Source organism: Dermacentor andersoni, chromosome 1 (genome assembly GCF_023375885.2).
Source record: "Dermacentor andersoni chromosome 1, qqDerAnde1_hic_scaffold, whole genome shotgun sequence".
In the NCBI taxonomy this organism is placed as follows: domain Eukaryota; kingdom Metazoa; phylum Arthropoda; class Arachnida; order Ixodida; family Ixodidae; genus Dermacentor; species Dermacentor andersoni.
In genome coordinates this window covers 272,780,493-272,797,970 of record NC_092814.1, presented here as the reverse complement: position 1 = coordinate 272,797,970, position 17,478 = coordinate 272,780,493, and the positions used below count along the sequence as shown (strand labels likewise).

Here is a 17,478-nt window from a genome sequence, read left to right as displayed (position 1 = left end):
AGCCTCTCAATGCAGTCGAGATGCCTGAAGTTTGTCTCTTGTTGATCTATTTATTTATTTATTTATTTATTTCGCAATAGTGTCAATCCCTTTTGGGATTCTTAGAGGAGGGGGCATAAAACAGGTGGTACACTCAACATAAGTTTCATTGGCTTCAGTTCTGAAGCTCTAACAACAGCACGATAATAAAAAAGTACATGTCATAGACAAAAGAGGCAAAATAAAGCAACAATAAAGGCATTTCCAGCTAGTAAACACAACGGGAAAAAAAGCACTGCAGTAGTAGCACACAATCTACAATGTCAATGCAAAGGAAATGAAAGGAAATGAAATTTCGTGTTACGCGAACAATATTCGGTCTTTGGTACATCCGCTACTCCGTTCCATGGCTGGAGAAAGTGGCGCCATTAGGCTCCGTATATAGATGTTGTCATGGTTGATGGGGCAGTTGTCTAGCAGTGTTCAGGAATGTCGCTGGCACTTGTCAAAACATGTCTTTGCGACCGAACACAGCTTTATAACTGCTATAGAGTGCCCGTCTTACATATTGTATCATTGCCTGAAATTCTTTAAGCATGAACACCGATTCTTACCAACAGTCAAAGATCCCGTCTACATAATTCACAGATTCGCCTGCTGTATAGTGCATAGTGTCCCTCCCCCACGCACTCAGTGGTTACTCTCTCCTTTTTTTTCCTCTTTCTATTCCCCTTTGCCCCACCCCCGTGTAGGGTACGAAACCGGATGCTCTTCTGGTTGACCTCCCTGCCTTTCCTATCCTTGTTTTCTCTCTCTCTTCGCCTGCCGTAGTGGGAGGCTTCTTGGGATGAAATTTGATTTCATGACGTTCTTTACAGCACCCGAAGTTGTAGTCTACGGGGTTTCTGGCATTCCGCCATGGTGAAAATATTGCCAGCAAGTCGGAAGTCAAATTCTACAAGTCGTGCTTAGCAGTATAACACCATGGTAAATAAGCTTTGCTAAAGGTTATCACTTCCGCATAAGTGAAACAAAAGTGCGAAGTTATGTCAATAAACAAGGTCTTTGCACACTGAGAACATTGATGGGATAGTAATATATAACCTTCGTCATGTTTTATTACATAAAATACTGCAAGAACTTCTTGTCCACGTTTTTGTTTTCCGTTTGAGCAGTTAACATATCGCTGCCACTGCCACCACCGAATAAGCACATTCATGCACCAATTGAGCGTCCATATTTCGTCGATGTACCATTAGGCGTCCGATCTTTCATATAGCGGTGACGATCATCGACAGAACACAGGCTTTAGCTCTTCCTCGCACTGTAGAGGCCAGGGGGTATAAAGGAACATTTAGAGGCATTATCGTGTGGGTTTTATTGACTGCAGGTTATCAACTGCGAGCATAGCTTTAGCTTGGCTACATGTCAAGATGTTTTTACGTTGTACGTAAAAACAAACAAGCAAAAAAGACCAGTCGCGGGATCGAATCCCGGCCACGGAGCCCGCATTTCGATGGGGGCCAAATGAGAAAACGCCCGTGTACTTAGATTTAGGTGCACGTTAAAGAACTCCAGGTGGTCGAAATTTCAGGAGTCCTCCACTACGGCCTTCCTAATAATCAGAAAGTGGTTTCGGCACGTAAAACCCCATAATTTCAAAAAAGACCAGAATGACAGGATGAATGGACATTAAAAAGTTGCACGGGTAAAACCAGCCACGCAGATACCCACAGAGGGCAAGCTGCATGATTAAAAAAATACTTGCTGCCATTTCCCTGAGGATCAACAAGCCAACGAACTTGCGGACCCAAGGAATATGAAGGGCGCTCAAATGGCTTCCGAGGTATACGCCAATTGGTCGTCTGCGGAACTATTCACCAAATGGATGACACAACGGTCGGAGACAGCGTAGTGCCTTCGTCAAGTGCTTCCCTCCTGGAGAACTACGGCCTTCGACCGCACTTGCGCTTAGTGAAACAACTTTGGGTAACACTCAGTAAGCACAGAATACGAGATGGGTACGCTAATGTAGCGTGATAGTCATCACCGTGCATCATCATGTGCCATCATCAGTCCCGCGCATCTCGCGTGGCTCGAGTCGCGAGCAACAATTGTAACGCGCTCCCGTTCTCGCTCTTGGTATTTACAAATAAATGCAAGGATGACAGCATACCAACGCCGGCCTTTCGGAGCGTCGTCTTACACTATCTGATTGCTATCGCTACAGTACTGCTATATGTTGTGCTGTACGTTGCTGTAAACTATGAGGGCCTGACCGGGAATAAGCGCGAATGTCGTACTAAATCTCCGAAAGTTTCCGCATAACGAAACATGCCGGCGATTGTATCGTAGTATAAGGCCCTAGGCTTCTTTTTTTCCTTGCGTAGGTTGCCTGCATCACAGGTTCTTGTATTTCAAATTTTTGTTAGTTCTACTAGCTAATAATATTTCGCTCGTTGGTAGCTTAAAAGAAAAGTAGGGCGAAAAGGAAGGGATAATCTTTCAATAATATTAGAACATATTTATCCTTTGGTGACTGACATTAGTTAAAAAAGTATGTGTTTACATAAGTTGAGCAAGACTGGTGCCAATAAAATTATATTGAGTACGATCACTGCTGAAAGAACTGAATTATTTCAGGAACTTACAATGGCGATATGGGTGCACGTTAAAGAACCTCATGAGGTCGAACTTATAACGGTGGGCCCCAATAAATCGGCTCGTAGCCCGCTTGTTGCGTCGGGACGTTAAACTCCTTCAGTAAATTAATTGATGGATTGATCGATGTAACACATGGCGCTATAACAGCATTGACACATATACGGTGCATATCTGTCATCTCAAATCAGTATCAACATGTTTGTCGCTTTCCTGTATGCTCATTTTGAAAGATGTAAGCATAAGGGATTGAACAAAAAGGCAACGCGAATCGAGCATGCGTAGGGTCCCGATTCCAATCACCTGGACGTCTGTAGAGCTTGCAGCACTCGATTGATTGGAAACGTGTACCTTCATCTTCAGAGCTGCAGTACTGGCGTACAATGCACGTACTTGACGCTACGCAATAAATGTTGTCTGCACTGTGTTCCCAGATGCCAAGGGTGGAGGAAAATGTCGGTGTCGAAGGTGCAGCAACACCTGTTGCTCTACGCAAATTTAAGACTTTGCATATTCAGAATGTAGTACTCCTACTTGAAGGGCGCAGAGCGGCAACTTTATCTCGAGACACCGTCCAGTAAGCTCCATGAGGCACCGTCGAGCAAGTTCTCGCGCAAGTCATTACAGTCTCCGAAAGAACTCGACTCCCGCCTCCCGCAATGGTATTGCTGGGCATTGAGGCAGCTGATGCCTCTTGCAGAAGCAACGCTCTCGCATACCCCTAATGCGAATGTACCAAAGAGCGAAATGAGACATACGTGTTAACTTTCGATTTTTCTGATTCCGCCACATGCTGCCGGCGTAACTAAGCAGCTTTGTCGAAAGGAAGCATTGGATAAAAACAGAATCTGCCAATACGCCAGCATGGCTATTTAAGGCGGGGCATATCGATTCTCCGAACTGTACTACATGCAACGAGACAGGAAACATCGAACGCCCAATCTACCAGAGGCTCTTCTTGAGGACCTACAAAAAAAAAAAAGGTCTCTCACAACCATGGTCGGAGCACTTTGTGTTTCCCGAAGGGTCCTTTATAACTTGAGACGAAGCTTCACGTCTTCTTACTGCATTCCTAAGAGAGTTTGGCTATCTGTATTATTGCGTTCAATATGAACTGAAACACCTGTGTCCATGGCTTAAGGGGCTCCAAGAGTGCCAACGGTGCTGACAAACAAAAAATTGCAGAAAAAGATGCATTTCCAATTACTGGTATTATTAAACCAATTTTTCGCACGTAAGCGCCGCCGTGCAGTCTTGGAGCTCTTTCGACCCCGAGCACCCGTGTTGGAGCTCTTATTGAACGCAACTGTAAGAGTGGTAACATACCCCAGTGGCACTGCAAGAGTCGCCTGGGTGGATATATTGCCCACCTCGATCGCCAGGCTGAACCCACGTGTTGCTAGAAACCACCCCCACCACCAGAAGCGGTGATTCTTGAAAGTTGGATGATCCCAGAGGTACTTAGAAGTGGAGTCATATGGTTTCGTGCTGTGTACGAACCAAAGGATATACACAACTCGTTCGTGAAGAGCGTATTGTGTAGTGTGTAAGTTAGGGCTATTCTAGGAGATTGTAAAATTTCACGAGACAGTTGTTTCAGAACTTTTGTGCATCGTTTGGGCTGTCTTCGCTGAGTAGCACGTCTCCTTCCGTTAATGGTCGCTGTCATACAAATGTCTTCAAATGTAGCATTTTGTACCTGCTAATAACACGCTGATAATACCAACTACAGAGGCTATAGGTATGAGGACAATGATATGAACGGTACTACAGATGCAACTGAGCTCATCGGGTTTCTGAAGCCTTGAGCTACAAATCAGCCTTACATTTACGCGTCAACGTTTTTCTGCGACATTCAGAGTGAAAACACATGCGAGTCGCTTATGATTTTATGCAGATGAATTTATAGCTCATAAACAAAAAAAAAATATTTATAAGAGAGCGCATTCATTTAATGCGACGCACCAAGAAATTCTTAAAAAAAAATTAAAAAATATTCTGAGTGTTTGGCACGTCTCGCGAGTCACTAAAAAGTAAAAAAAAAGCAAATAAGGAAAAGGCAAACGGGAGGAGGCTGAAAAAATTGTTTGGAAATAAAGGAAGGTAACAGTTCGTATTTATATGAAAGAAATAAGAAATGGGATGCAAATTAAAAGTGTAAAGTTTTGCTTACAGCGTAAAGGACTTTTTAGTAAAGTAATACTTCATTAGGAAAAGTAAAGAAGGCCCAAGCATACGAGAGACACAATTCCGTCCACATTAAAAATATGTTACGTTTTTTTTTTTTTTTTTTTTTGCGTGCAGGCGATAATAATGCTAATCACGCAAGTGTACCGCATTACGAGGGTCGTTGCGCAGGCGGGCTCCGAAGAGCAGCTCCGGCACTTCGGTTGGTCGGGGCCTTTCGCGCAATTGTCATTATTCGCATCCTGCCCATTTCTAGGGAACACAACCGAATTCTCGTGCCGCGCACCCGCTCGGCAGCGCCCGCGCCGCCGAATCGCAGCGCGCGAGTTGGAAACGAGCGGTCGGGACAATCCCCGACTGCTCCTCCTCTCTTCCGAGTGTTATTAACGGCGCCGAGGTGCGTCGAGGTGGAGGGGGGCCCCCGAACCGACGACGAGATCACGGTGCAATGGCGCTGGCCGTGCCAATACTATCGGAGCGAGGAGGACAGCGACTCCACTGAGGAGGAGAGAGCGCAAGAAAAGGCGAGGCGGCGTCCGTCGGCACCACCGCCACCTCCACCGGCAGCAGCCTTGAATGAAAAAGACAAGAAACGGGTGAAAGCCACCTTGTATGTGCGTGCGCGCGTGCATGTGCGCGTACGAGTGCGTGCGAGTGCGATGAGGCGGCGTGAGCTGTATATAAGAGCCGGGGTAACCTCCGAGCGGACACCACAGGCCAGCGGTTCGAAGAGAAAGGTTTTGCTCTACCCCAACGCGGCACCCTCGGTCAAGTCGACTTTCTTCGTGTGATCTCACAGACCGACGACGCGATGAAGGCAGCGGTAAGCGCAGCGGATTGCTGGCTATATGTGCGTTCGCGTCCCGCTTCTAGAACTGCTGGGCACGTCTCGTACACTGCAGCTGACAGGACAAGTAAAGGAACGCACTGGTGCGAAAAATTTCGTGTTCGTGCACCCGTTCCTTCACCGCTGCAGTTTACGAGGCTCATTTCAGCAGCCGAGCTGAGCTTTACCTTGCTGGATAAGAATGACTTAACGACAGCTCTGTCAGAGTAGGAGTCGCGGTCGGTCGTCTTACGCCAGCTTAAGGACCTGCTCAAAGCAAACTACTAGTTCGTTGTGGGCAGGTAAAAGAATTACTTAGAAAGTTGAATTTCACTTTGTCTTTGGGGAGTGCCGTAAACTTAACACGAATATTGGCGCGTTTATTGCCTTACATCCAGGAATGACAAAAAACCTGAAATACTCTAACGAGTAGCAGAAATGCTTGAACGGCCATTCATCGCGATAGCAGCGTGTGATTCAATAGCAGGCAGGCGATCTTCGTGCGGTTCAGTGGTACTCCGCGGCTAGACGTCAGAGTCGCACCATGTTAGAGGTAGAACTTGAACCATACCATGGCTAGCGTTCGCAAACATGTCTCAGAACCTAAACAGGGCTTTCTTGAACCTTGGTGGAAAAAAAAGAGCTCAGCGCCGTCAGCTAGAAGCCTCTACACTACAAGTATCACCCGAGCAACCAAGGCTGGTCGACGTGAAATATAAATGCCGAAGGTCTGAAGAATGGTTCCTTTTGAGCCATTGCGAACTTTTTCGACTAAGTTTTCAGGTAAAAGATGCGTTTCTTGACCTGCCGCGGTAGCTCGGTGGCTATGGCGTCGCGCCGCTGAGCACGAGGTCGCAGGCCGCGGCGGCAGCACTTCGATGGGGGCCAACTGCAAAGACGCTGATGTACTTAGATTTAGGGGCGCGTTAGCGAACCCCAGGTTGGTCAAAATTGTTTCGTAGTCTCATAATCAGATCACGGCTTTCAGAGTTTAATCACTTAATTTAACATGTAACTTCCCAGTTCGTATGCCAGGGTATCATACGAAATTTACGATATTTTATTTCGTCATCCCTAACTTGCTTCTTTAATCTCCTTATATTTCAGCAACGTTAAAGACAGTTTATGAAAAAATATCTATCGCCAGCATCTCGCTTTCTTTTGTGTATCCTTCGTTGGAAAGCCTCTGGTCAAAATAACATCTCCAGTTATCCTTGCGTTCAGAACCTTTGTCCCGTATATCGCCGTTGGATGGAGGAGTTAAGAAGGCTAAAAATGTTACTGAGGTCCAACTGCTCGACGTGATTAAATAAGCAGCTTCAACAATGCACTACCACACAGCAAAATGCTGTACTGTTTGTTTAGTGATCATTCAATTCTAATTCACCTATCGGAAACATTTAGCTCTACAGAGCACTGAATATTTCAGTGAACGTTCATCATACGGAGTGCAAAATATCATCCCAGGGGGTTTTGGACACTTTGTCATCAAGTTTCATATGTCAGCTATGCGCAATGTTTGTTAAACCATCGTAAATCACCATAACACATTTGTAAGAGGAGGCAGTCACTTATTTTCACGGTACTACAAGTGCAACAGGGTAGGAACTACAACAAGCGAGCAGGGACCGGCGCTTGTGGATTAGTATTTGATTTATCATCATCACCACCTGCCCATTTTATGTCCACTGCAGGACGAAGGCTTTTCCCAGCAATCTTCAGTTCTCCTGCACCAACCGCGAATGCTTAGTCATCTCAATTGTAAGACACTATCACCAGCAGAGCGATAATATTACATAAATAATTTAAGTAAATCGCGAAGAATAATAGCAGTAACAGTCTCCATGAAAAACAGGCAACCGCTTGTATGCTAACATGCAAAAACGAAGGTGTTCTGACCAAATGCAAAATTTCCTACATTTTTTATGACGTCCATGCTAGAGCACCATCCTGAAGTAGCAAGTAAAACAATCAGCACAGTTAGTACAACTACCAGTTCATCTCGAACAATTCAGAATTACATTATAGCCAACGTTCACGAAAAAGTAACTGCGTCTGCGTGTGACGCGTGTTGCCTGTTTAACGGTAATAATAACTGACGGAACTTTATGTGAAAAAGCTGCGTTTGGATAGGAAAGAAGCTGCTACGCAAGGCTGCGGTTATTATAGGGCTTCTTTAAGTTTCACATCAGCGAAATCTTATTCTCACAGTGTTTTTCGCCTTGTGTTCATAGCGTAACGCATCTACCACGACGTAAGGTCAATCACCCCCCACCCCCGACTTTTGTGCTCAGAATCAGGAACACAACGTCATAACAATTGTTCACAAGGATGCGCGGGCAGCAAGTTCAAGCAACAACATTTATTCCTTTCTTATTGGAGACAGGACCAAAAATACTTAGCTTGAACTTTCTACTCGTAAAATACTCGTAAGATACTCGTAAGATACTCGTAAGTACTTTGAAAAATAGTACGCTGGGAATGGACGCAGCTATTTGTAAATGCGAGTTTTCTTTTTTTGACTTAGGAGCTGGAACATGGAAATTCTTCGAACTGTTGTTGTTTTTCCTCAAGACACGGTAATGCTATTTTCGAAGAGCTGGTGATGGGGCGATATTGCAATGCTACAGCTTCTAACGAATAACGCACTTCGTTCATCGCCAACGGCCTTGGATGAAACGCCAGCGGAAAGCCACGCATAAAGGAAGTGTTTTCTTAACGCCGTTCTGGCTGGTGCGCCAAGATGATTCATTTGATGATCCGAAACACCGTTAAACGCGCTTCCCATAACCCCACCCACGCGCTTTAGAGTATGGGACACCGAAGGTCATTCCACGACGTTAATGTTATGAAACATGGAATCGGACGCTGTAGACAGCTATTGGCGTCTGTTTGACGTTACGAAGGACCTTAATCCTTTTGAAGTTCTGATGTAATAATGACCGGAATGTTTTCTTTCCTAAGTGATGATGGCGTCGTAATAGTGAATGCCGGGAGCTACTACGGTGATCGCAAATCCATGGCCGCTTTATGTTCTCACTTGGAGCGTAGATCTTTGAAAATCAGCAAATGGTAGCTGATCATTTATATTTCCGGGGACTGCAAAGATTTAGAGAAATCCACTGCTAATTCTTTACGTTTAGCGAGTGCAGCATTCGGGTTCACGTAATCGCCTCCGAGATCGCACCCATAATTACACATCTCGGGAGCCGCGTTCACGTTGTTCAAGTTTTGAAAGCTGTCAAAACGTGCCGCATGACATTGCAGTTTTCCTCTTTTTTATCTTACCTTTTCCTTTCCTATACTAAGCGAAAAGGCCGCTCATGGCACACAGTTATAGGCCTATTTGGAAGCAGAAGCCATGTTCCAAAGAAAAAAAATAACATTGAACTTCCCGAAGCCGGGCAAAAGGGAAGCTATCAACAGCGGTGGAATAAGCAAAGTCTCTGGAGCCAACGTTTTGACAAGGGGTCTTGTTCTCGTCAATTTCTGCCGTAACGAAGACAAGAACCCTTGATAAGACGATGGCTCATGAAACATCCCTTGTTCTGCCACCGATGATCCCTTGAGGTCTCCATCTGCTGTCTTGTTTGTCAAACGCAAATTATTTTACGTAGTTCCACCACCTTACTGACTGAACACAGTGACGTGACACATGCTTGAGGAGCTGCTCACAGGCACTCGCGTGTCACATAAGTGCCGCCGCAGTCTATTATGGGCAAAATTCGCCCCAACCGAAGAAGGGAGTTGTAGGTCAGAGCACAGACGCAACCAAATGTTGGCCTTTCACCAAGCGTTGTTCATTTATATTCCTTATTGTCATTCATTTAGATGACGTTTTGGGTGGTTAACAGTGGCCAGTGGCAGCATGAGGCGGGTCAAGTGGAATCCTGGAACTTATATAAGTAAGCTGTTGGAGAAGAGAAATGCCAATGTGTAAGCTATAATTTGTAGAGAAAAAAGGAGCATAAGTCAGGTCAGGAACCATTATACATCATCAAGATGTAATTTATTCCAGGGTGGGCCTTACACTTGAGCATCATTTTGTAGGCCATGCTTACACGCGAAGGAACATAATCCCTATGTAACCATTGCGATGCATGCGTCATATGTATGGATACGTAGTTGCGTTGCTTTTTTACGAATCGACCGTGAGTTCTAAGCAAGAAGTATAATATTACATATTGAACCCCTCTATCTTGTATTATGAATTGATTGGCATGACTTTTACACAACTCCTCAAATTAATACCTAATGCGTCACAACCAGTTATCTTATTGATCTCGTGTAGCTAGATTGCCTTCTCGACATGAGGAGTCATCATTAGTTGTATTTTAGTTTACTTTTATTTTATTCATAAATTTATTTCTCATTTGCGCGAGATGGGTCCATTTTCCGCATTGCATGCTGCTAATATGCTTTATATTCTCAAATTACACAGTTATTCTCCATGTTAAGTCACTCTGATAGCACTAATCCAAATGCCTCATAATGGGCACTGCAATGTACTTTCAAATAAAATCAAAATAATTTTTTTAATGAACGTATCACCTGTGTTTAGGAAGTCACCAAGCACAAAATACGGACACTTGTCGAAGAACAACACGCAACACATTTCTGAAAGTGTAAGGAAGGTCAATACTGCAAGAAGCTGTCGTGTGATGGCGTTTCATCGAGTGCTGCTGTAGTCGAAATAATGCGTAGAGCACAAGACTATTATATCACACTGCGTTAAAGGTTCCAGTTTGTCAGTTTAAGAGATATACCTTTTGCACTGAAAAACCCGCCCATCGCGGGTAATATAGTCGAGGTTTCGAAGGGGCATTGCAAGCAAATGTAATTGGCCAGGAGTCTTATAACGCTGTCTCGTCCGTTGCTTCCAGCTGGTCCTCGCGGTCAGCTTGGCCGCCCTGGCCCTCGTGTCGTGCGCCGACGAGCCGGAGACCGCTTCCACCGAGGCACCGGCTGCGCCCAGCACTGAACAGCCGGTCGCCGAGCCGGCTGTCGACGACAAAGATAAGAAGACCGAAGGCAAGGAGAAGGTTGAGGGTCGCGGTGGCATCTTTGGAGCTGGGTTTGGCGGCTACGGACCTGGCGTAGGCATTGGATACGGCGGCCTCGGCTACGGCGCTGGTCTTGGCTACGGCGGTTACGGCTATCCTGGTGTCGGCTATGGAGGCCTCGGCTACGGCGGTGGTCTTGGCTACGGTGGTCTCGGCTACGCACCAGGATACGGCGTGGGCTACGGAAGTCTTGGCTACGGACGCCTCGGCTATGGAGGTCCCGGCTACGGCGGTCTGGGTTACGGTGGGCTCGGCTACGGTGGTCTCGGCTACGGCGGAGTCGGCTATGGGGGTCTGGGCTATGGTGGCCTCGGTTACGGTGGTGCTGGCTACGGTGGTTACGGAGGCAGATACTACGGCGCCGGCCGCGGTTACGGCCAGGGTGGCTTCAACTACGGCGGCGGCGAGGCCCAGAAGCGCGTGTACGGCCACACTTCTACCTACGGTCAGACGTCCACTTACGGACTGCAGGCAAACGCCGGCAGCGCGTATGGTGCGGGACACCAGGCTGGCGGAGCTGGCTACGAGAAGTCGGCCCAAGAAGGAGGAGCGGTCGGCGGACAGTACGGCGGCCAACACGTCGCAGGCGTCGGAGGCCTCGTTGTCTGAAACCCACCACCCGCATAGTAAGTTGGAAATTTTGCTATTCGTCACTTACAGGCCCAATTTAAATGGTCATACGGATGGTTAGGGCGTCTGAAAAGGCACCATATGTTCGTATGCTACTCAAATGTATACGGAATGTTGAAATTTGTAGAGATAGGGTCCCCTAATGTGGTCCTCTGTGTTGCGGTTAGCTTATCACCTTTACATTGTATGTGTTGTGCGTACATGTGTTTGTGTACGTTGGAAGACTATTAAGATAAAAATGCCAATTAACCAATTATTGCTTGACAGACTAGACTAAAACAATCTATGAGAACATGTGCAAGTGCGTAAGCACGGTAAAAGATAAACCGTATCAAAAGAGCACCTTGCAGCACATCCAGATATTCCTAATAGTGTTTAATTACCTGACTTGTGATAAGGGTGATCGTAGATTTGAACTTCAACTGCGCCAGATAGTATTGCGTTTTAATCATGACTATCCAGCCAGAGCAGCAGAACGTCTAGCGAATGGTTGCCTGGATTCAAAGGAATTCAAATAGGCATTTAGTGCAAATAAAGTAACGCCCTAGTCACCTAAGTACTTAGAAAGCTTCCGCTGCATTTATTCTTTATTCGTAAACAGTTTTGTCAGAATATGCAGTTTTTTCTATCACTTGGTTAATAAAAATGCACTTACAGATGTGATACCGAAAATGATGTTGAATAACTGTGTATATCAATTTTTAAGAGAGAGGAAAAACAAAGAGGGAAAGGAAGGGAGGTTAACCGAGGACGTGCATAGTTGTATGCCCTACACTTAGGAAAGGGAAATAATCTTTAAGAAATACAAGAAGCGCTATCCAGAGTGTAGCTAAATACCTGAATGAGCATTGCCTGATAACGTATCTTGAAACAATTCGTGCCTGTTTTGTGTGTGCCTGTGTCAGTAAATAAGCGATTCTTCCCGTTTTATTTTCCCTAGGATAGTAGCTTGCCTCATCCTGCTCCTACCGGGTCTGCGACGGACAAAGAGGAGCTGGATTCTTCACCAACACTGCCTGTCAGCGGACTTCAATCATCTTTTTAAAACAAACTCGCTTCGAAATGAAATTTGGGCATATCACGAAAGATAACGCGTCACAAGAGGCCGGTCCATCTTTGGTGGTCGCATGAAGGACCTTGTCCGACGGTGAATACTCTTGTTTGAATAAATGTTCCTGTTTTCCATAAGTACTGCATTTATGAAGGAATCATCATAGGACGCAACGCAGAAGAAATCTTCGCGCCGAAAAAAAAAAAAAAGAAAAGGACGACTGCCGTGCACATTTATTTCTTGTTTTTTCGTTTAACATATAGACGTGACAGCTGACTATTTCATTTCTCCGCATGGCTTATTCAAGTGCATTGAAATGCACTTATGTCTAAAACACCTCTGCAATTCTAGATTCACTCCAAAGAATCTTATCTGCCTTTCTCGAAGCAAAAGTGTTAGATGCCCTAGCGGGACGTACGAGATGCAGAATGGACCAAATCTGTGATGCTTGACCAATCGACTAAACGCATTGCGCCATACTTTTGCCGATGAGCTTATCTGCAGCTTCTAATCAAACATATTGAAGTTTAGGTTCATTGCTTACTTCTCAGCCGCCATCAAATTATCAACTGTTTGATTAAAAGAAAAGAGCTCAACTGCGTCAGTCGTCCCTTTTTTTTCTTTACTGGCGCTGTACGTTTTTCATGGGTGTACGCAAATACTGGAGAACATTTCTTCTCTTTTCTTCTCAACTTTCACCTGCTTGTCCCCCATTTTCCAGTGCAGGGTAACCAACGGGGATCAACCTGGATAACTTCCCTGCCCTTCCCTTATCACTTCTCTCTCTCTCTCTCTATCTTAGGTAAATGTGTGTCTGGCGTCCGCGACGCACACAAGTGAACTAAGGCTCACGAAGCAAACACTTCATTAAACCTTTCTTCATACTGGAGCGAGAAACGCGGCAAAGGCGTCTGAACCTGAACGCGATAAGGAACTTGCCCGCGAAGACAACCTTGCGCTAATATTTCCGTAAATTATATGTCGCCTTCCATCTTTTGACAATAGTGGGTAAGGTCAAGCCAACGGCTAATACGCTTGTAGAGTTGTATTATAGACACCTCCTAATCAACGGAGCTAAACACCGTTGTTGATCTTCTGCTGCTTGGACTTCCAGAGGAAAGGAACGATCGAGGGCAGTGCGTTTCTTGCGTCTTCATACTTGCACAAAGAACACTTCTATGCATAGCAAAAAAGACAGCACAATCAAAGAGCACTATACAAAGTGGCACGATCGTAGTGTACACGGTGTCCCACGTAACTTCAGCCAAACACTAAAGATATACAACTGCCACGTAGCTGGGCAGAACCAAAGTAATGTTGTTTGCCGTCGCTTGGAGATGCTCAGATTATTTTTCATGCCCCGTAATTAGAGTATTAGTCTTAATTAATTAATCAACTTCTGAAATATTATTGTTAGATGAAACATGTCAAGGAGAAAATTGTAGAGCAACATGAAAAACTCCCGATACAGCTTTCTCTTGCTCAATACGTGCTACATAAAAGCGTTTATCCGAGCGTGAAAGAAGCCCGCGAATACACGCAATGTGCCTCAAGCGGTAAGACGCACGGCAATCTTGCGTGCATTTGCGGGCTTCTTTCACGCTCGCAAAACACTTTTATGCAGGATATATTGAGCAACAGAAAGCTTTATCGGGATTTTTTCATGTTGCTCTACAATTTTCTCTGCAATTTCTTTATCAACCTGAAAGATAGCCGCCGAAAGACAAAAAAACATGTCGCGGGGCACTAGCCCCACCGTACATATATTACCAAGAGCGAATCTGGTGCAATAGCTCGCAGGTTAGCGCGTCCGGCTCTCATCTGCACATTACCGCATTGGGCATAAATTAGATCGCAAGAGGCGGTGGTGCGCAGGCTTTTGTTTTGCTTCGACCAATGCACTGAGGGCGAGGATGAGGAGGGGGCCTGACAACGACGGTTTGCAAACGCAACACGAAAAGGAAGTGTTCGTTAAATACGTGTTATTTCAGTAACGGTTACCTCTCATATTAAAGATAGGAGATCAATAAATTCTGTTGGGAGAGAGAGTGAGTCAACTTTTATTGATGTCAGCAATCACGAGGGCGGACGCAGCCTCCCTCCGCCTAGCAGACGGCCGAGATCCCCTGGATCTCAGCGGCTGCTTCGGCTAGCTGGACGGCCCAGCACGGCTTGCACGAACATTTAATAACGAAAGTAATGCCGAATTTAAGAACGCGTTCTTGTGCGGACTAGGTGTTGTCTATGGAACCTCTAAGAACGCGTTCTTAAATTTGTTATTATTTTCGTTATTAAATGTTCGTGCAAGCCGCCCCTGGTCTCGCTGGTCTGAGCTGAGCAGCAGGGTCACCCACTGCTGCCGGATTTGAATTTTGCAGCTCACGAAAGGAGCCTCCTTCGAGCATGCCCACAGAATATGTAGCAGAGCCGCCCTACCCATATATAACTTACATTGATCATTATATTGCCCTGGACAGAATCTGCTGCAGGCCACCGGGTTAGGATACATATTTGTTTGCAGGAGGCGCCAGGCTATACCGCCTGCTTCTTGGTTAACTCTGGATGAGGTGATGGGTACCGGTTCCTTCCCAGCCGATAGTAATCGGTGATTTCTTTGTAGCTGACTGTACGGTCTCCTCTCGTTCCCGGCTGGGTTGGCTCACTTGCTCGGCCAGTAGCCCTCGAGCTACGTTGTGAGCCGCCTAGTTGCCGGGGAGAGAGGAGTGCGCGGGCCCCCAAATAATTTGGATCGTCCCGCGATGATGGTCGCTCTTATTGTTTTGAATTTGAGCGCCTCAGGCGAGATGCGTCCTTTTGCTAAATTATGAACTGTGATCTTTTAGTCGCTTATGATAATTCTAGTTTTGGTGGAGGCCACTGCTAATGCTATTGCGGATTCCTCCGCTACTTCGGGGTTGTCCGTTTTCGCGTTTCCGCTAGCTAGGGGTTCTTCGTCTACGCCTACCGTTATGACGACCATCTCTTTGCGTTCTCTATATTCCGCTGCGTCTACGTAAGCCACGCTCTCTGCATCATGGTATTTGCGCTCAGTGTGGCGCGCTCTTTCCCTCTCGTCGCTCCTTGTGGTGCTCCGTGTGCATGTTCTGGGGAGAAATTATTCTACAGCATTGAGGAGACTTGCTATCACATCAGATGGCCATAAAAGCGTTATTGCACTTATTGCAATCCAGCGGCCTATGTGAACGCCTATAATTTAAACGTCCTTCCTGTTTCGTTTTTTTTAATTTTATATTCTCTGTTCCGGCCCTCTTTCCAACTCCCATCTCTCCCGCACCAGTGCAGGTGGGCAAACCGGAAACTAACATACGGTTAAACTCCCTGCCGTTCATCTATCTCTGTCTCTCTTTCATAACGAAACCGAGAATAAATGGGGTTAACCGAGGGGCCCGATTTTTTATTAATGATATCATAAGAAGCCAACAAAAAAAAAAGACACCAAGGACAACACAGGGGAAATTACTTGTACTTACTAATTCAAATCAAGAAATTATAAATTAAGGGAATTGAAAGTGGATGAAAAAACAACTTGCCGTAGGCGGGAACGATCCCACGCCTTCGCATTACGCGTGCGATGCTCTAACCAATTAAGCTACCGCGGCGCCGTTTCCCCATCCACTTTCCGGGGTATTTATGTGTTGTTACTAGAACTAACCCTGGGAGTTCGAAACCATAATTTTTTCTAGCCAGGGTTCATGGCACCGATGGACATCAGTTTCGCAATACTCGCCTTGGAGCTAAATGGAAAACTAGGTTCGATAATTACCACATAATTAATAATTTAGTGCTTACGTAACTGTGCCACGGAAGCCGTTCAGTGCTCAAGCCATGCTTAAGGGTCGTCTACTGTGCATTTTCTGTCATGTGTGCACATGAACCTAGCGTAAGGTCGAATTCGACTATTGACGGCGAAATGTCACTCAATGAGAAACACAAACCGAACTATGTGTGGTGGGGAATGGAACAACGGCGCGCATCGTCGATTTGGGAGCTATGCGCGGCAGTAGTGTGAGCTCATCTGTTGGATATGTTGCGAATGACTTTGCTCAGGCGTGCGGTTTGTAAGGATAAACTGCAGCGTACGTGAATTTTTTCAGAAGTGCAGCAGAATAGTTCTTGTACGTCTGAGAAACATAACTTGAGTTGAAGGCTGCGCGTGCAAAATGCAATCACCGAATATTTCTTACAGTGAAAAGCAAGGGCGTTAGATCATTTTTTTGTTAGATCCTTACACTGTAAACAGGTTTGACCCTTTTAGGGAGTTTTGGCCTCGTTGCATAACTTCAGCCCTTAAGGGAGGACAATATCCTCCATTCGAACGGAGTTTTTTTTCACACCCTTGTGTTTGGTGGTGTTAAGGGGAATTATGGGAGTTTTTTAATTCTCCTTTGAACACCAACCCCTGAGTGGTTGCAGGAGTCTATATGGAGAATTATGGGAGGTTTTTAATTCTCCTTTGAACACCAACCCCCGAGTGGTTGCAGGAGTCTATATGGGGAACGTTGGGAGTTTTTCATTCCTCTTTTGAACACCAGAACTATGGAAGTTCTTATGAGGAGCTTTGGGAGCTTTTACAAGTTGACATGGGTATTTTATTTTGATTCTTATAGGAATTTATAGGAGAAGCGATGGGAGTTCTTACGTACATATTTTCGGAAACGTTTGGCTTCTTAAGGGCGTTTTGAAGGATACCTTTGGGAAATTATTTTACCTCCTTGTAGGAGTGCTTAGGTGTAAACCTGGGAGCAACCGTTCCCATATTTTGGGAGCTCTGCTTAAGGGAGCGCTTATGGATAGTTTTGAGAGTTCGATTTTTGCTTTTTATGGGAACATATACGAGAATGCTTGGGAGTGAATTTTTACAGCTTTAGGGAGCTGTTTTACTAAAGGAGCTTTAAACAGATGTTTTGGGAGTGCATTTTAGCTCCTTATTAGGGCTTCTACAGGTAGGTCTGGGAGTTTATTATGCACTTTTTGGGAATTTTACGAGGTTGAAGGGAGTTCTTTTTGTGTGTGTGTTTAGTAGATTGTGTCTGACGAGTGCAAAAACCATGACAAAGCAA

At 45.5% G+C, this 17,478-nt stretch overlaps 1 protein-coding gene across 1 annotated transcript; it reads left to right on the top strand.

Moving 5' to 3' along the window:
- The first annotated feature begins 5,530 nt into the window (after nucleotides 1-5,530).
- LOC126547874 (uncharacterized) lies at nucleotides 5,531-12,534 on the top strand. The gene is made up of 3 exons (XM_050195899.3): nucleotides 5,531-5,650; nucleotides 10,537-11,342; nucleotides 12,287-12,534. The coding sequence occupies exons 1-2, from the start codon at nucleotides 5,639-5,641 to the stop codon at nucleotides 11,323-11,325; spliced, it is 801 nt and encodes a 266-aa protein (XP_050051856.1). The 5' UTR covers nucleotides 5,531-5,638; the 3' UTR covers nucleotides 11,326-11,342; nucleotides 12,287-12,534.
- Nucleotides 12,535-17,478: the final 4,944 nt, after the last annotated feature.